General features: G+C 35.4%; 1 protein-coding gene and 1 long non-coding RNA gene across 6 annotated transcripts in view; one reads left to right on the top strand and one right to left on the bottom strand.

Moving 5' to 3' along the window:
* The window catches only part of LOC144313660 (uncharacterized), an 83,255-nt gene extending 82,072 nt beyond the window's left edge, over positions 1-1,183 (top strand). For both annotated transcript variants that reach the window (XR_013379285.1, XR_013379286.1), the window contains exon 3: positions 1,015-1,183. This is a non-coding gene — a long non-coding RNA (uncharacterized LOC144313660). The remainder of the gene's footprint in view (positions 1-1,014) is intronic.
* Positions 962-20,611, bottom strand: part of ENKUR (enkurin, TRPC channel interacting protein) — a 25,115-nt gene continuing 5,465 nt past the window's right edge. For all 4 annotated transcript variants that reach the window (XM_077896765.1, XM_077896766.1, XM_077896764.1 and 1 more), the window contains exons 2-5: positions 17,954-18,099; positions 14,211-14,434; positions 10,404-10,550; positions 962-1,545 (exon numbers count right to left, since the gene is read on the bottom strand). In XM_077896765.1, coding sequence (XP_077752891.1) covers positions 1,372-1,545; positions 10,404-10,550; positions 14,211-14,434; positions 17,954-18,062 — 654 coding nt within the window. In that variant the 5' untranslated portion in view covers positions 18,063-18,099 and the 3' untranslated portion in view covers positions 962-1,371. The remainder of the gene's footprint in view (positions 1,546-10,403; positions 10,551-14,210; positions 14,435-17,953; positions 18,100-20,611) is intronic.

Below are 20,611 nucleotides of genomic sequence, written 5' to 3'. Positions count from 1 at the left end.
CAAGGCCTGCCACTCCATAAGTCTGGGTCCTTGAGCAACTGTGTGCAAAAGAGTTCCTACTCATTTATTCATAGCATGTTATTATTGTACATTTTGGGGTTTATTGTTACAGCTATTAGCCTACCCTAAATAGCAAGCAACATTCTGGATAATCACTATCCTTAGTTTTATATCTGCTCTAAGGTAATAAAAAATACAGAAATGATTTTCATAAAAAGATGTGAAAAAACTTTAAAGTGAGTTTTCAAAAACATTTGTATATAACCATTTTTATTTAATTAAAGTTTTTCTACAATGCTCTTAAGTTCTGTTTGTGTGAAAAAGTTTTTTAAAATGCCATTTTTTTTATTGTCCATAAAAATCAGTGTAAGCAGCAGATATTATTGCTCTGATATTTTATATTTTGTGTTCTACTGAATTTCTCTAATTTAAAATTTCACACAAGGATATTTTCTTTTTAGACTTTCCTTATATGCTCATTGAGTTGAAGACAGCTCTACTCACATAAATTCATTGCTTGATAATCTAACCTTAAAAGTGGAAACTTTAGAATTCACAAAATAAAAAAAATAAAAAAAAAGAATTCACAAAATAGATACATAGGACCAAAAAGGAAAAGTAACAGCCCATTTTAGTGAAACACACATAGTGAATTATGGAATAAAGCATTTTGATTAGCAAAGTTTTTAAAAGTCGGTATGGTATGCCCAGAAGAAGGCTCTTCTCTTTCATCATCCTCCACGATGCATTTTATAAGTTGTCTTCTTGATTTTATGTTACTTTCTTCATTCCTCTCCCTCCAAATGTAAGCCTTTTGGCGGATTATGAACATGAAAGCATTTGCAATTGGGAAGAGCTGCAAATGACATGCGCTATCAGAGTGTACGTGCCGTTAAATGTGTGGGAATATTAAGCAACATGGAGAAAACACTGGAGTAGTAAGAAAGCATACACCACTATGTGCAATTCAAAATATTTATCCATTTTTAATGTTGTGTTCTTTGTATCATGCAGTGCAGAATCTGAAGTTCTGAGTGCTGACTTTATTCTTCAGCCCCCAGAAATTTATATTCATGCAAAACAAGTATGTAAAAATAATGGATCACACTACAGACTGGAACACACTACATCCAACTTTCCTTTATATGTGGAAAACCTAATGCTGTGTTAAAAACAAGTTTTCTCTCAGGTAAGTAGAATAATTCGATGACCTATTTACCAAATCATTGCCTATGCATTTTGGTAAAGACGATTTTTATTCTCTTCACAGTATTTTCCTCTTTGAAAAGCAAAGTTTCATTTTGATCCTTTCCAGGGTTTTTTTTTTTTCTCTCCCTATGTTAAAACAACTATATTTTAAAAAATCTATTATTACTTATTGGCAATATAAATAATTTTGTGCTTTTCAATAATGCTGATGTCATGCTCCAGCTGCTTCATCTCTTCTTCCAGCTTCTGCTTGCGGATCTTCTTTGGGATGGAATCGATGAATACCGAGAGGGACTGGAACTCCTTATGCACCTCTTCCCAGTTCTTCTTCAGCCCCTGCAAATGGTAATGAGAACCATAAATATTAGGTAACGGCAAAAGCAATGTAAATGATTAAAAAAATAGTGTCCTGGTGAAGAAAAATGTAAAATAGGTAAAAGAAACTGATGAAAATAACTTTACAAAACGATTATGTATGTATCGAGTACTTGGCTCCAGTCACAGAAAATATTGTGCAGAGGCAAAATCCTGTCCTCGATTGTGTGCTCAGTTCCCAGAGGGAGTATTTATTTGCTGTTTTTAATGTTACCATTACTGTTGTTTTTGCCATTAAATATGCATATGCAGTTACGAGTAGTGTGAAACTAAGCTCGTGGCAAATGCTTTGGTAAAAACAACTGAGAATCCGTGTCCCCCCCACCCCACTATCACCACCTCCCCAAGAGAGACATGTTTTTGAATAGGAAATTATTTCTTTAAAAATTTTAGTTTCTATATTTAGAATTTTATTTTGAACCACTATCCCCATTCATCAAAAGACTTGATTTGGACTTGCATGGCATATTTGCTTATATTCGACTAAATGGAACTGCACAAAATGCCAAAATTCAATTTAACAAGAGATGATCCTTTGTGTATTTTTTCAATATGTTAGAAAGAACTCTTCATAGAGTCAAGGGGTCTATACTTCTCATTAATGTATACCAGAAATGACTGGGATGTCATTAAATGTAACCCGCATGCTAATTCAGTAATGTAGTTAATGTTTTATATTCTCAGAAACCGACCAATTCAAAATTAGGGATCTCTAAGGAGCAATAAAGGCTATTTTCATCTGCCTATTCCCCATTTCTTATCACAGTGACTAGAGGTCTCATTGACAAAATGGGCTGAAACCTCTAATTGAATTCGAGCAATGACATTTTTGCAAAATTAGCACTTCCTGTTATTCACTATGGGTACACAAATCATTCCTTTTACATAAAAACAAGAAGTCAAACTGAAAGTAGAATTTAAAATATTACCTTGAAAATATGGTCCTTGAAATCCATGGCTATATATTGAGGTGTAAGAGAGGATTAGAAGTGTCTTATATAATAACACCTTTCTAATAAGCCCTCATAGTACAAATTTACCTAGTAGAAACTTCTGGAAGATAATAAAATTTCAGTGGTTTATTCCTATGCCTAGGTAAAAATAATGATAGGGATAGGGCACACTGTATATACTAGGTTGGCTGGGGCAAAGGGGAACAGAGTTTAAACTCTTATTGAGTGAGACTAGAGGAAAGATTTAAGGAAAGGATAAGACAGGGAAAATACCCAGGTTACATTTTGAAAAGAGGAGGATGGGTCAACACAGTTCTTAATAGTGTATGAGATGTATTCCAAAAAGATATCCTCAGAAGAATTCTTTTTTTCATAGCCTTTCATTATGAAATGAAAAATATGTTTCCACAGTGCTCCACAGGGGTGCCTACTGCAGAGAGGAAATCTATGCATTTATATACTTTCAAATATCAAAGGTTTTTCATAGCTACTTGAGTGATATTTCCACATTACTTGTGGTCACAGCAGCTACACTCTTTCACTGGAGCCTTTATCTTTTAAAGGATAGTTTGCTTTATCTTCCAGTGTGTACAAAAACGTTTGGATCAAAGTCAACAGGCAGGAATGGGAACTAAATGTAACCAATATATTATATTGAAATAGCCTCTCTTCTGTTTTTAAGACTGATTTTTGTTATTTTATCTAAAAAAATATTTTATTCATTACAGGAATAGTCATTTTCCTTTTTTTAAAAAATTAGCTTTTCATTTTATTTTATTTTTTTTATTCTTAGTTTGGTAAAAGCTTCAAATAAGGGAGAAGCAGTCATAAAATAAGTAAGAAGTGCCTTAGTTCCATGCTCCTTCTGTATCCACCATACCCTCATCCATTCTCTGCCTTTTTGTTCTGCCCTGGGACCAGGGCCAGGGTGTTGTGGGGTGGCGGCAGGGGTTCATCGTTGTAGGTTGGCTCCTCACATCATCCCCCAGCTCCGTTGCCCTCTAGCCACTGAGTTCAGCACTGGTGGGGGCAGAGAGAGGTTGGGTCATTTCTTCTTCCTCTCCCTTGACATTTCCTGGACACTAGTTCTGGCTCACCTGGTCTGTAACTGCAACACTGCTCAGTGGCCTCTCTTCTAGGCTCCAGATCTTACCAGGCTCTGGTAACACTATTTCTTGCCTCTGCCCCTCGAGCCTAGGGTGGTGATGGATTCCCACTGTCCTTAGATCTGAGGTGCTTCATTGTTTTTTATTGGTTCCCTTGGCCCTGCTTTACTTCTGTAAATAGTTCCTTCTTAAATACCCTTCAGAATCCTGGCTGATGGTGCCTGTATTTCTTGCTGGATCTCTGAGCTTCCTTTTGTTACTTCCATTGCACCTGTGGACAATGTAGTGGGAAAGCACTGGCATAGGAATTGGTCGATGTGGGGTTTTAGTCCTTTTTTAGCTACTAGATAATTTTGCGACCAAGGGCAAATGTAAATAAACCAAACTCTGGTTTCACTGACAGTAAAGACTGCATTTGTCTTGCTCACAATATTATCCCCTGGACTGGATACAGAGCCTGTTCAAGTGAATGAATCGATAAATGAACAAAACTTAATAAACTTGCATTTTATATCCTCATATGTAAAATGAGAAGTGTGGAATCGTTAGAGTACATGATCCTCCAGGTATAATGAGACAATTAGTTTATGAAGAATGAGCAGAATGTGGCCTACTCAGGAACATACAACTATATTGTCATAGTGCTGTGTGCAACTCTTAACCAGGAAGGGAAACATGATTCAGGGCTTCTCAGGAGCATAGCTGGTGGCTTTGTTACCATGGCAGCTATATTTCCTGGCTAATAAGGCATATAAGGAAGGGTCTGCTATTGTCCTTTCAAACTCTGCAGTGACCATATTAGGAAACCGAGGACTGCTTATCCACTATAGCCAAAAAGACATGGGACAGAAGAGCCTTTTCTTTCTGAGGGAAGTTCTTCCTCTCTTCTTCTTCTTTTTTTTAAAATATACCATTCTATCAGTTTCATATACATAACATAATGATTTGATATTTGTATACATTGTGAAATAATCAGCGTGAGTCTAGTTACCATATCATTGTACAAAGTTACAAAATATTTTTTTCTTGTGATGAACACTTTCAATATTTATCTTTTTAGCAACTTTTTTTTAAAGATTTTATTTATTTATTCATGAGAGGCACAGAGAGAGAGAGAGAGGCAGAGACACAGGCAGAGGGAGAAGCAGGCTCCATGCAGGGAACCCGATGTGGGACTCGATCCGGGTCTCCAGGATCAGGCCCTGGGCCAAAGGCAGGCGCCAAACCACTGAGCCACCCAGGGATCAAATATATGATACAATATTACGACTACAGTCACCAGAGCATACATCTCCAGACTTATTTTTATAAATGGAAATTTGTATCTCTTGATTTCCTTAACCCATTTCATCTACTCCCCAACCTCATTTCCTTCTGGCAATCACCAATCTGGTCTCTGTGTTTATGCTTTTTATTTTGTTTTGTTTGTTTTTCAGATTCCACTTACAAGTAAAATCATATAGGATGTCTTTCTGTGTGACTTATTTCACTTAGTATAACACACACACACACACACACACACACACAGATATATATGCCACATCTTCCTTATCCATTCATATATCGATAGGCGCTTAGGCTGCTTCCATATCTTGGCTACTGTAAGTAATGCTGCAGTGAACAGAGGGAGGCATATATCATTTCAAATTAGTGTTTTTCATCTAGATAAATACCCAGAAGTGGAAATCACTGGATCATTTGGTAGTTATATTTTTAATATTTGAAGAACTTCCATACTGTTTTCTGTAGTGGCTGCATCAATTCCTACCAACAGGGCAACAGGGTTCCCTTTTCTCTACATCATCACCAACACTTGTTATTTATTGCCTTTTTGATAATAGACATTCTGACAGGTATGAGGTGATGTTTCATTGTGGTTTTTAATTTGCACTGTCCCAATTAGTGATGCTGAGCTTCTTTTCATGTGCCATTTGGCCATCTGGCTGTCTTCTTTGGGAAAATATCTACTCAGATCCTCTGCCCATTTTTTAATTGGATTGTTTGAGGGTGTTTTGTTGTGGTGGTGGTTATTGTGTTGCATGAGTTATTTATATATTTTGGATATTAACTGCTTATCAGGTACATGATTTGCAAATATCTTCTCCCATTCAGGAGGTTGCCTTTTGTTGTTGGGTTTCCCCTGTTGTTCATTTTTGTTTTTGTTGTGCTTGCCTTTAGAGTCAGATCCAAAAAAACTATTGCCAAGACTGATATCAAGGAGTTTACCACCTCTTCTAGCAGCTTTATGATTTCAGGTTTTTACATTCAAGTCTTTAATCAATCTTGAGTTAATTTTTTGCATATGGTGTAAGATAATGGTCCAGTTTCATTCTTTTGCATGTGGTTGTCCAGTTTTCCAACACCCTTTTTGAAAAGAGTGTTCTTTTCTCATTGTATATTCTTGTCTCTTTTGTCGTAAATTAATTGACCATATATGCATGGGTTTATTTCTGGGCTCTTTATTCTTCCTCTGATCTATGTGTTTGTTTTTATGCCATTACCACACTGGTTTTTTAATTACTGTATCTTAGTAATGTAGTTTGAAATCAGGGAGTGTGATGCGTTCAACTTTGTTCTTCTTCCTCAAGATTGCTTTAACTATTTGGGATTTTTTTTTTTTTTTTTTGTGGTGCTATACAAGTTTATTCCATTTCTGTGAAAAATGCCATTGAAATTTTGATAGGCATTGAATCTACAGATTGCATTGAATCTGTAGATTGCTTTGGGTTATGTGGACACTTTAACATTATTAATTCTTTCAATCCATGAACATGAAACATCTTTGAATTTGGTTTGCTTTCTTCAATTTCTTTCATCAATGTTTTATAAGTTTCCTGTGCACAGATCTTTCACCTCCTTGGATAGATTTATTCCCAGGTATTTTATTCGTTTTGTTGCACTTGCAAGTGGAATTATTTTCTTAATTTCTGTTTCTGATAGTTGTTAATGTATAAAAACATGACAGGTTTTTGTGTATTGATTTTGTGCCATGCAACTTTACTAAATTTGTTTACTAGTTCTAAGAGATGTTTGGTGGAGTCTTTATATATAAAATCATGTCATCCACAAATAGTGAGTTTTAGTTCTTTTCCAATTTGGATGGCTTTTATTTGTTTTTCCTGCCTAATTGCCTTGTCTAGGACTTGCAATACTATGTTGAATGAAAGCGGTGAGAATGAATATCCTTGTCTTGTCCCTGATCTTAAGGAAAAGTTCTCAGTTTTTCGCTCTTCAGCGTGATGGTAGCTGTGGGCTTGTCATAAACAGCATTTATTATGTTTAAACATATTCCATCTATATCCACTTTGTTGAGAGTTTTTATCATTAAACTGATATTGTATTTTATCAAATGCTTTTGCTGCATCTATTGAGATTATCATATGGTTTTTAATTCATTTTATTACTATGATATATCATGTTGATTGACTTATGGATATTGAATCATCTTTTTATCCATGGAATAAATCCCACTTGATCATGGTAAATGATATGTTTAATGTACATATGAAACATTGAAATTGGCTTGCTAATATTTTGTTGAGGATTTTTGTATGTATGTTCAACAGGGATATTGGCCTATGAATTTTGAGTGTATATAGTGTCCTTGTCTGGTTTTGGTATCAGGGTAATGCTGGCCTTGTAAAATGAGTTTGGAAGCATTCCTTCATCTTCAATTTTTTGGAAGAATTTTAGGAGGATAGATGTTTAAATCTTTGAATGTCTGGTAGAATTCATCAGTGAAGCCATCTGGCCCTGAAGTTTTATTTGTTGGAGGTTTTCTGACTACTGATTAAATCTACTCACTAGTACTTGGTCTATGCAGATTTTCTACTTCTTCATGATTCAGCCTTGGAAGATTGTGTGTTTCTAGGAATTTGTCCATTTCTTCTAGGTTGTCCAAAATGTTGGCATAGAACTGTTCATAGTAGTTTTTTATGATAATTTGTATTCCTGTAGCATCAGTTGTAACTTTTTCTCTTTCATTTCTGATTTTATTTATTTAAGCCCTCTCTTTTTTCTTTTTTTTTTAATTTTAATTTTAATTTTTAATTTTAATTAATTTTTTTTAATTTTAATTTTTTTATTTTTTTATTTTATTTTATTTATTTATGATAGGCACACAGTGAGAGAGAGAGAGAGAGAGAGGCAGAGACATAGGCAGAGGGAGAAGCAGGCTCCATGCACCGGGAGCCCGACGTGGGATTCGATCCCGGGTCTCCAGGATCGCGCCCTGGGCCAAAGGCAGGCGCTAAACTGCTGCGTCACCCAGGGATCCCTCTCTCTTTTTTTCTTAATGAGTCTAGCTAAAGGTTAAATTGGTTTATCTTTTTAGAGAAGCAACTCTTAGTTTCATTGATCTTTTCTAGTCTTTTTAATTTCCATTTCATTTATTCCCACTCTAATCTTTATTGTTTCCTTTCTTCTAGAACCTTGGGCTTCTTTTGTTCTTTTTCTAGTTCCCTTAGGTATAAAGTTAGATGGTTTACTTGAGATTCTTATTGTTATAAAATTCCCTCTTAGACTGTCTTCCCATAGATTTTGGTTGCATTTCTATTTTCATTTGTCTGAAAATATTTTTTTAAACAATCTTATTTATTTATTTATTTAGCACGAGTGGGAGGAGGGGCAAAGGGAGAGGGAAAAAGAGAATCTAAGTGCAGAGCCTGATACAGGGCTTGATCCCACAACTCCGAGATCGAGCCAAAACCAAGAGTTGGACACTTAACCAATTGAGCCACCCAAAGTATTTTTTCTCCTTTTATTTCTTCATTGATCCATTAGTTGTTAATCAGAATATTGTTTAATCTTCATATGTTTGTGATTTTTCTAGTTTTCTTCTTGTAATTGGTTTCTAGTTTTGTGCCATTATGTTTGGAAAAGATGCTTGATATGATTTCAATATTCTTAAATTTATTGAAACTTGTTTTGTGGCTTCACATATGATCTATCCTGGAGAATGTTCTGTGTACACTTGAGAAGAATGTGTATTCTGGTGTTTTGGGATGGAATTTTCTATATATATCTGTCAAGTCCATCTAGTGTAATGTGTTGTTTAAAGCCGAGGTCTCCTTATTGATTTTCTGTCTGGATGATCTATCCAGGTGTCTTTCCCTGTTTTTCAGCATTGGTTAGATATAAAAACCTGGCTTTCACAAAAGCATGTACTTTTTAAAAATGGTAGAATTTAAACTGGAGAGAGATAAAGTGGGAGAAGGAGGAAAAGAAAGAGGAAGAAACAGGAAGAGGGAGGAGAGAGAGAATGGACCAAAACCAAGTACTCTCTGAAAATGACATCCAAAGTCCCACCTCCATGTATGCCAGCCTTCTTCCTTTCTTCTGTCCAGCACACACATATAAACATCTGTGTTTATAATGGGCACTGGGTTAGATATGAGGGAGACTTCTTTCAACAAAAAGACACAGTCCTTGTCCTTAGGCCTCTTCTGCTGTCTGGAGTACTCTTACTGTGCAGTGTAGAGCCCCGCTAACAACATGTTCCTATATCATTCAGTGGATACTCTGTCTTAGCACCTGATAAAACTTACAGTCTCTACACAAACACACACACTCATATCTACATATGTACATCTATACTTATTACCTTACATTCATTATATTACAACATTGTCTACAGCAGAATCTTATTTTATGCCCTTTTTAATATCCTTGAGGCTTAGCATGATAGTCTTTGCAAAAGAGGAATATAGTAAATGTTTACTAATGATTATGACATTGATAAATGTTAAGAATTTATAACAGCATACAAATACATTTTCAACAGAAGTTAATGTGGAAAAAATGTTCTGTTTTTTTAAAAGGTCACTAGAAATGACTTGGTAGAAATCTTTTAAAATAACAAAACAAGAATAAAGTACCATTTTTACCTCTGTAAGATATAGCATGATTATAGAAAAGTACAGTTAGGTGCTTAATAAATACTCTCTAAAGATGATGACAGAGCAACCCTGCTCACATCCCCCAATATTTTAAGTACTTCGGGTAAAAGTCTTACATTAAACACCTAAGGTCATATATCTTTAGGCCTATTTAACTCAAAATAAGGAAAATATATTTTAAAAACTCCTAACACTTGGATATTTTAAAATTTGGACATTTGGTTTATAAGAAAGAAAGAAAAGTTGGTCTAGGAACAGTTTCAATTATTCTAGAGCTCCATCTAGTGAAAAATATCTATTTTATGGGTATTGTTTTTGAAAAATTCAGGAACATGACAATGAAATAAAAATGCCTTTTTCCTTTCCTTACACATGTTCACAAAGGAGAAGGTGGGCTTCCTTACAGCACTAACTACCCCCAGGAAAAAAACAAAGCTCACAAACTTGGAAACAAAATATTATTCAATAATTCCTTTTTTAAAAAAGATTTATTTACTTATTCATGAGAGACACAGAGTGAGAGAGAGAGGCAGAGACACAGGCAGAGGGAAAAGCAGGCTTCCTGCAGGGGGCCCGATGGGGGACTCGATCCGGAATCCCAGGATCACGACCCCAGGATCACGACCTGAGCCAAAGGCAGGCGCTGGACCCCTAAGCCACCCAGGCGTCCCTCAAGAATTCCTGATTACAACTTTTGCTCTCCTCAAATAGTCAATGTGCTGTACTGTGAACGTTGCCATAACCCAAAGAGAGTGTTCTGATTTCAAAGACAAGGTATAGGCTTTCATAATCATTGATGATGGGCTGTTCTTTCAGAGATGTTCTAAAGAGCTACATATGAATATAAATTACAGAATACTTACCTGAAGAACCGCCTCCCTTTCTTCATCAGAGAGCTTTTTCATAGCTGCTTTCCGAAGGTTTTCCTGGATATAATTATCATATTCTTCTTGGGCTTTCTTTACTTCCTCATTTCGCTTACATATATATTCAGGTGTGACACCATAATCCTTATAAGGATTTTTCAGAAAAAAAAAATCAATATCCTGAATGCAATCTTAGCATGTGTACATATCAACTAATGACAAGGAGAAAAAGAAATGTTACCGATTTAAAGCCTTGGCTCAAAATATGGCAAATTGACAAAATTCAATGTTTTTTTTTTTTTTTCTTTTACTATTGGGAACTAGTTGATTTTCATCTTTTAAAACCATCTGAATTGTTACTGTAGCTGCTTGTTTTGTTCTCTTCTGAATGTTTCCAGCACCTGTTCCTGGCTAATGACTCTGTCCTTGCTTTACCTCTAAGAGTTAGCTTTTCTTCTTTTCTTTTAGGTGCTTCAGCTTTTATCTTTACATATCCTGAGTATCTTAAGGTCTCTTTTGCAAAAAAAAAGATCTTGTTAAATAAAAGGAGATAAATTCTTCCAAAGCATTGTAAGAAACAAATACATGAAGCTCCTCTACTTTAAGTGAAAATTGACCTGGAACCTGTAGGTTGTTTTTGGAATACAAAATCCATTTTTAAGGCACCTGGGTTACTTGCAAAGACTGACAGTGAAACAATCTGCTGTGATTCTTTCAGATCAACTATGATATCACTATGTACAGTAACAGAACTACTCCTTAATTTTCAAAACATTGAGAATTTACTTGATGCCAGGTATACTATAAATGAGAAGGGCAAAGTTTTTGTCCTTATAGATGTGCATTCTATGGTGGGAGAAACTTATCAAAAATAGAGTATAAAATAATATATCTATAAGTGCTCCAAACTGAAACAAAGAATAGTAAGGGGAAAGAAAGAAATAGGATCTACTTTAGATAAATAAGGAGGTCCAGTGAAAAACTCTGAGGAAGCAGCTGTTAAGAGGTATGATAGTCATTTAAATTATCCATAAATATTCTGGTTCTTCTCCTTCTAGGCAGTTGATAGGATAACACTTTCCTGATTCTCTTGAAATAAGTAAGATGTGATCATGTGATCTGACTTGCCCAAGGAGAGAGAAAGTGACCTCTGTCCCTTTTGGGTAGAAACCTCAAGAATTTATGGATCACTTGTCATGTTCTTTTTCTGTCTAATATAATGATAGGAAATGTTTTAGGTGGCCTGGGTCCTGGAATGAGGACAAGCAGCAGAGCTTCCAACCCTTAAAGGACATGGAGAATAAACAAACAATAAAACTTAGTTGCTTTTAGCTACTAAAATTGGGGGTTATCTGTTACCAAAGCATAACTTCACCCATCCTGGCTAAAAAAAGGATAGATATCCTAGCTATAAACATGTCCTGGCAAGTTGCAAAACACTCTACAAATAAATTCTAAGACCACAGTATTCTGGTAAGTTAGTGCAGTGGTAAACAGTCCAATTCATTTCAGGAAACACTGAGGGCAAAACCTCGCTACAGCTCAGTAGTTACTGAAACTCATAATGATGATTCCGAGTCATCACAAATTATTAAATTATATTTGGTATACTCCGTTTAATAAAGGGAATAACGTAATACATTTTAGGAAAAAGAACTATCTCACAAATGGGTGAAAGCTTCAGTGCAGTGATCCCCGTGTTGGACCACTGAGGGCTAATATAAACTATTGACATTAATAATTAATAATATCCCTCTCTATTGAACTTTTATTAGGTCTCAGATATTTTGTCAAGTGCTTGATAGATTTTATATCATTTAATCCTCACTACAACCCTGTGATAAATATAATGTGTGAAAAATCACAGAGTTAAGTGGCAGAGGCAGAATTTGAAACGCTGTCTTACTACCAGTGCTGTAGACCTCAGGCAATCATCAGTGCTTCAGTTTGTTTTCACAAATGGTTTCCTGTGGCACAAATGGGCATATCATATTTTACTTGTAATGAAAACACTCACTTTTTTAAAAAATGGCATTGCCCTTTAAAGACTTGCTATCTCACTTACCATTAATAGATTTTAAGAACTTAACCCCAATCAGTGGAGAGTAAGTTGAGAAAGTCCTTCATGAACACTGAATGCCTGGCCAGCAACACCAAGAATGTAAATGTACAGAGCGTTTGCATGGCTTGGTAAACAAGCACAGGGAGATTAACTTAATATTTTTCTGTCTCCATGACGAATGCTCTCAATTTTCTGTTCAGGGCAGAGAATATATTGAAGTGGATAGCTTATGCAGAAGGCAGCCAGAAGGAGGGGCACAGTGTGGGCACTTGGTAGCATAACCCATAACCGGCAAAGGAAAAGGGTTTTTACATCACAGTGGAGAAATAATGGATTGGAAGTTGCTTTAAAGAGCCAGCCAGAAGAGTGAAATTTCTGTTATTCCACCCCCTATGGGACAAGGGCTATGAACAGCCTTCAGGGCACAGGAGGACACATTCCGAGAAGCCTGGAATAACTTTATCATCATGTGCTGCCAACCCTAGATACCTGTTAAGGTCTTCCAAAGTTGTCTCAGCTTATTGAGTGACAAGAGTTTCTAAGAGAATAAGTGTGGTACTCTGACAACAGCCTTGAGGTTCTCATTTTGATTTTAAACAGGCATTGGATTCATCTTGGTATATCACTGGACTACCTCAATGCAAACCCCTCATACATGACTATTTTTCCTCTTCTTTCCTTTCTTCCTTTTGCAGTTCCTTTCTTTTTTGCCACAACTTATTATTATGTATGATTATTCTTTAGGTTTCACACTCATATTTTACGTGTATTCCAAGCAATTTTGCACTAAGTATACAAAGTAAAATAGGTTTTCTCTAAGGTATTTTTGTAAGCTTTTTAAATTTTATTTTTTATTTTTATTTTTAAGCTTTTTAAATTTTAAAGATCTTCTGTATTTAAACAAACTAAAGCTCCTATAATTTTCAACATTGAAATTGTATGCTGACCTGATAAGCATTTTTTCAGATATAGAGGAAGGCCCCCAAAGGACAAGATTATTGTACAGTACTTTCAAGGTCTGCTTTACTCTAAATACATTCAAGTTGAAATTGTAATCTGAATTATTTACACTACATTGATAGGATGGATGGCTTTAAAATTATTTTCATCTTCATTTTTCCTCATTCTGTTACCAAGTTACTGCTACCTGATGACTAAATCTTAGGACCTTTCTGAAAGGTTCTTTTTTTCTTTCTTTTTTTTTTTTTTAAAGATTTTATTTATTTATTCATGAAAGACACACAGAGAGAAGCAGAGACACAGGCAGAGAGAGAAGCAGACTCCATGCGGGGAGCCCAATGTGGGACTCGATCTCGGGTCTCCAGGATCACGCCTTGAGCCGAAGGCAGATGCTCAACCGCTGAGCCACCCAGGGGTCCCAAAGTTATTTCTTAGTAATGACTCATTGTAATGACCACGCTATTCATGAAATTTCCACCACACTAAAAATTAACATCTTTTAGAGAATGTTTGTTGTAATTGTGAAACATATTAATAATTGAAATTAAGGGAAACAATTAGAGCTTTTCCCCCTATTGGACTACATGGTGTTATTCATTCCAAATTCTCCATAACTTCATCACATTAGATTTGGACCAAACACAAATTGGAGAGGAATGAGAATTGGCAATCTAGATAATTTGCCCAGTGAGAATTCTATTAATAATAATGTGGACAATCATTATGAACACCATACTTAAATTATTTGCATTTTAGGTCTCATTAATATACCACAAGGCTACCTTTTTATTGATGTATTTGGGAACTAGTCCTGAGGTTTCAAGATCATGCTTGTCTCCAGTTCTTTTGTCAACATAAATTGGTTTAGGCTTTTTAGCCACTCCCATAATGACATCGGCTGCATTTGTGTTTACAAAATTTTTTTCACTCTGTATTCCCATGACTGGATGATCAGTCCTCAGTGGCACAGGAGGTTTTCTGGGCTCATTCCGATCAAACATTTTTTCTGTTAAATACAACATTTCCTTGTTAATATTAAATGATAAACACTGCTATTCAGTACTATTTATAATATCTAGATATTTTACCACTAGTATGTTAGAGTTTTATTAATAATATATTCAAATATTTGGGAGAAAAATCAGTAATCATAAATCCCAAAAATCAAGCACAACATAATTAATATGTTGAAGAACAGTATACCAATCTAAGAGAAGAAGATAAGCACCCCAAATCATTTGCTAGCTAATTAACATATTTTTACTAGCTATCGTGAAAATATTTTCTTATAAAGATATCAACAACAAATGTTCAGCTTTTCCACTGAAAAAAATTCAAAGAAATATTGAAACTCTTTTCTGAGTACTAGCAATATTACTAAGAATTATTTCTTCAGAGGAAAGTTACTATAAAGTCACCAGTAGGTCAAACTTGATAAAAGTCCAAGAATTATGGACTTTTTTTCAGTAGAACTCTTGTTATTATAAGGTATGAAGACCATAGAGTAGCTATGTATCTAACATGCAGCTTAATGAATAAAAATTACAAACACAGTTGAAGTTTCCAATTCACTCCTCCCTGGTTGCATCTCACTTCCTGAAATTCCTACTATCCAGAATTTATCTTATTTCTCTCTACCACATTCTCTTCATCAGCAGCAGATGAAACTGGCCATTTTTACACAACCTCTTCAACTTAACCTTTCTGACTCATCTATTTTTATATAGCTACATCAAAATGGTTTGTCAGAATGCTAAAATGTAAAATAATTACATTCTATTTTCAAGAACTAAAGGCAATAGCCTGAATCTTGGGCAGCCCTGGTGGTGCAGCGGTTTGGTGCCTGCCTTTGGCCCAGGGTGTGATCCTGGGGTCCTGGGATCAAGTCCCACGTCAGGCTTCCTGCATGGCTTCTTTCTCTGCCTCTCTTTCTCTCTCTCTGAATAAATAAATAAATCTTAAAAAAAAAAAATAGCCTGCATCTTCACAAAACCTTACTCAAATCTTAGCCCCGCACAATTACTAGATACTTTGATTTTATTCAATTCTGTACTGCTTGAACTTTTTATGAGTTTGTGTAACTTTTATTAGCAGGAAAAAAGATACTTATTATTAAACGTTTAAAGATTGGATTAATCTCTTGCTATGGGCCAAACTGTGTCCCTCTCAATATTCATATGTTGAAGCCCTAACACCAGTGCCAAAGACACTTCTGTTTAAGCTACTGGGTCTGTGATACTTTGTTATGGCAGCTCTAGTAAGCCAATACTTCTGCTATTAGTTCTGCACACCCAGAAATATAAAGGAGTTTTTGGATATTTATTTATTCATTAATTCATGCAATATGTTTTTGTTAAGCAAATACTATCTCCCCAGATAATGCTCTAGGAACTGCAGATACAGTAGTGAACAAGAGACAAAGTCCCTGTTCTCATGGAGTTTACATTATAGTGGGGAAAGAAAAAATAAAATTTAATACTTAGAATATAATGTAAAAACTTGCTTGAACTATATGTGAAAGAGGCCATGTTTAATTATGAATTGAAAGTGCATGCAAATGTAACTATAAGGAAATCTGTAGCTTTAGAAATATATATGAGGTAAAAATGAATTCTTAGAAAATGAGGAAACACTTTAGAAAGGCTGATAATTTATTCTTAGATGAGTAACTAGAATAACTTATAACCCTTGGTTGGCTGTGGGTGTCCACTGGATGGTGCCTAGAGCTGGCCCATCTTTTTCTTATGTTATACCTATTTAAACATGATCTTTTCTCTCATCCTAGGGGCAGGGGTTGGCAGTGGGTGAGGCTTGCAAAATGGGATGAGGATCTTTTCACAAATCATTGGTAGTCATAATTATAAATCTAAACACCAAATGGTTTGTTTTCTTAAGGTTATATCAAAATGGCAATGTCAACATAGCCTTGTAGTCATGCAGATGTTCTAACAATTGAATTTACATAAATGTTCATGTACCTGTTAGGTATTGTTCAGTGTGTCTAGCAAATTATTGTCTTCAAAACTATTGTATTCAAAATGACAGAACATGCAAAAAGAGCCAGGAAGCAGCCTTGGTCTATATTACCTTTAACTCATTGGATTGAACTCTCACAAGACCCCAACCTTCTTGATTATTCATAGGTCAATATAATTATGTGTTTGTTTTGTCTTGTTATAACGGGGGAGATAGACTTCTTCCCTTATTTGATATTTAGGATTTATTTATTTAGCTTGGTAGTTATATAACTTGCGTAACTCTAGAGAAGATACATGAGAAGTTAAATAATATCATTAAAACAGACTAATTCCATTTTAAGATTTTCCAGTGTTCTCAAGTGATTGGTGGTCACAAAATACCAAAACTCCCCTTGAGAAAGATCCAAAAGAGACTTTTGAAAGACATGAATTTATGCATGAATGTCATAGTTTTAGATTTGCTTTTTCCATCTTTCCTGATAATATCCTCAGCCTTTGTCATGGCATTATGGGTATGAGAGAGGATTGTAGGATATAAAATACGGCCACGGGGAGAAGTACTTTCACCTTTGTTTGTTTGTTTGTTTGTTTTTAATAATAAATTTATTTTTTATTGGTGTTCAATTTGGTACTTTCACCTTTGTCAAAAGGTATACCCTAGCTGGATTTGAGATGTTGCATTATTTCCCTGATGCCAGGTAACATAAAAAAGCTAACTTTTCAAAAGAGCAAGACTAATTTTCCTCTCTCTATTGTCCTAAAACATCAGGAAAGACACATCAGGGATAGGAAGAATCTGTTTCCATGCATACATACCTGCCCATTTTCCAGATAACTTTCTTCCTAATATCTATATACTCTATGACTGTGATTGATTACATGATTTGCAAGGCCTCCATGACAACATGGAGCTCTTTGATCAAAAATTAAGAATTTCAAGGTGGCAAAAGCAGTGCATTAAACCAAGCTTTTAAGCATACTGTGACCACACACAGTATGCCGAAGAAGCTGGCTTTGTCTCCCACTCATTCACGAAGGTCCCTCCATTACACCTGACTCATTTACTGTCCTAATGGTCTTAGAGATCTGGGAGGCTTAAAGCCCATGCCGGATAGTTGCTTCAACCAGTTTTAATAGTTGTGATTCTTATCTCTTGCAGAAAAGACCAGACAGAATTTAGATGCCAGGTACTCTTCTTACTGGGGCTTAGGACACTTCTTATCATTGTGTTTTTTACTGAAACTGCATGGCTATGGACAAAGATGGTGAAGCATGTGGTACTGGAGGTGGGGCTTTATTGGATAGTCCAAGATGGTAGTTCAGATGCTTGCACCATCACAGGGAAAGCCTATTTGGGAGACAACTTAGCATTCTCCACTTTCTTTTGCCACTGCATTCTCTACTTCTACTTTCTCCTAGAATTTCAGATTCTCTTAAACATGAGGAAAACATCACTTGTGAATATTTAACATTCATTGGCAGTAAGATAATTCTAGTTAAATGATCTGTTAGTACTTTTAATATTTAAAAAAAATGTTAAAACCTACTGGGTGGTAGAGTTTTTTCCTTTGAATGTTTCTTCAGGAAATCCTTTGGAGAAGGTACTTCAACTTTTGGTGGTCCCATAGACTTCATTGCCATTTTATGTTTTTGCATGTTGTCTTTTATAGACGTCTTAAAAATAGATATGTACCTACAATTTAAAAAAAGTTGTAGCATTTGTATTTCCAGTAAAAGTGATTTCAAGTTAAGAAATGCATACATTTTGGGCAGCCCGGGTGGCTCAGCGGTTTAGTGCTGCCTTCAGCCCAGGGCCTGATTCTGGAGACCCAGGATCGAATCCCGAGTCGGGCTCCCTGCATGGAGCCTGCTTCTCCCTCTGCCTGTGTCTCTGCCTCTCTCCCTCTGTGTGTGTGTGTGTGTGTGTGTGTGTGTGTCTCACTAATAAAATAAAAGCTTAAAAAAAAAGAAATGCATACATTTTAAATACATATAAGCCTATATCCATTCAGAGACAGATGTAAAGTGTAATTATCTGAGCCCCTATCAAACACCCTTGATGGAAGCTTTGCCCTCAGAAAGAGGTGCCAGGGTAAAGATTATAGTATTTCTTTGTTAACATGTGTAGCATCAAGAGTGATGTCACTTCTCCCACTCCTAATATTGGTGACTTGTGTCCTCTTTCTCTCTCTGCTGATCAGTTTAGCTAGGTGTTTACTTAATTGATCTTGTCATTGTGTTTCTCTAATGTTCACATGTTTTCCATTTCAATGATTTCCACACTTTATTATTTCTCCTTATTCTGGCTTACTTTGCCCTTTTTGTTTTAGTTTCTTAAGGTGCAGGTTTAGGCATTTGACTTTAAACCAAACAGTTTTCTAACAGAAGTATTTAAAAATGTAGAATTCCCTCTAAGAGCTGCTTTTATAGCTGCATCCCACAAATCTTTCATTCAGCTCAAAATACCTTTTTAATTCTTTTTTGATCTCTTCTTCGATTAAAGAGCTTCTTCACATGTGTTTTGTTTGGTTCCCAAATATTTGGGGATTTTCCAGGTGTCTTTCTGGTTTCTAACTAATTTCTACTATGGTTAGAGAATATATTTTGTACAATTTCAATTCTCTTAAACTTTCTGACACTTGTGACAATGGCACAAAGTATGGACTATCTTGGTAAATGCTCTCTAAACACTCAAGAAAGTGTACTTGGCTGTTCCTGGCTGGCATATTCTACAAATATTGATTAGGTAAAACTGGTAGTGTTTTCAAATGTTCTATTAATTATGGAAAGATGATGAAATCTCTGTCTACAATTGTGGATTTGTTCATTTCTTCTTTTAGTTCTATCAAGTGTTGTTTCACATATTTTGAAGCTATGTTTGAAGGTTCATAGCATTTAAAATTATCATATCTTCTTTTTAAAGATTTTAATGTATTTAATGTTGGCAAATTGAATTTAAATAAAATATATTTTTCTAAAATTTTATTTATTTAACAGAGAGAGAGCACAAGCAGGGGGAGCAGAGGGAGAAGGAGAAGCAGGCTCCCCACTGAGCAAGGAGGCCGATGTGGGGCTTGATCTCAGGACCCTGGGGATCATGATCTGAGCCTAATGTAGATACTTAATCGAATGAGCCATCCAGGCACCCCAAATTTTCATATATTCTTGAACTGACCACTTCATCATTATAAAGTAATGCTCTTTATCCCTTTTAAAACTCTGTATAGAGACACCTGGGTGGCTCAAAAGTTAAGCATCTTCCTTCAGCCTAGGGTGTGATCCTGGAGACCTGGGATCGAGTCCTGCCTCAGGCTCCCTGTATAGAGCCTGCTTCTCCTTCTGCCCCTGCCTCCTGTGTCTCTGCCTCTCTCTCTCTCTCCCTCTCTCTGTGTCTCTCATGAATAAAATCTTAAAAAGATAAAAATAAAAAAATAAAACTCTGTACTCTAAAATCTACTCTATCTCCTATTAATAAAATCACTTCAGCACTCCTTTGCTCTATGGCAACAGTGTTTTTCCATTCTTTGAGATATTTGCTCTTTCTTCTTCTGTATGTGATGTTTCTTTTTCCTTTGGCTGCTCTTAAGTTTTTTTTTTATTATTATTACTGGTTTTAAGAAATTTGATTGTAACGTCCCTTGGTGTGGTTTTCTTCTCTTCCTCCTCCTTCTTTTTCTTCTTTCTGCTTGGAACTCATTGTTCTTGTATTTGGAAGCTTCATTAAATTTGTCAAAATTTTGGCTGTTATTCAAATACTTTTCCTGTTTACCCATCTCTCTCCTCTCCTTCTGCAATTCTAATTATAGTTATGTTAGGCTGCTTGATGTTGTCTACAATGCACTGATTGACTATTTTCCTTTTCAATTTTTTTCTTTAATTTTGTATTGTTTTATTACCATGTCTTCAAATTCAACAATATTTTCTTCAGTGTTTTAGCTACTGTTAATCCCAGCCAGTGATATCCTTTATGTCCAGAAGTTAGATTTTGGTCTTTCTTTTTTAAATCTTTTTTTAACCTTTCCATTTCTCTTTGTATCTTGCTCATTTTTTCCTTTACATTTTTTGAATACATGAAGAATATTTAAAATAGTTTTAATGCTCTGGTCTATCAAATCTCTCATTGATGTCATTTCTTTGTCTGTTTGTATTGACTGATTTTTCTATTGGTTATGCATTATATTTCTGGATCCAGAAGAACTTTGAGT

This window comes from Canis aureus, chromosome 5 (genome assembly GCF_053574225.1).
Source record: "Canis aureus isolate CA01 chromosome 5, VMU_Caureus_v.1.0, whole genome shotgun sequence".
Taxonomy (NCBI): Eukaryota; Metazoa; Chordata; class Mammalia; order Carnivora; family Canidae; genus Canis; species Canis aureus.
Note: the sequence above shows the minus strand (reverse complement) of the source record. Positions and strands in the feature narration are given on the sequence as shown.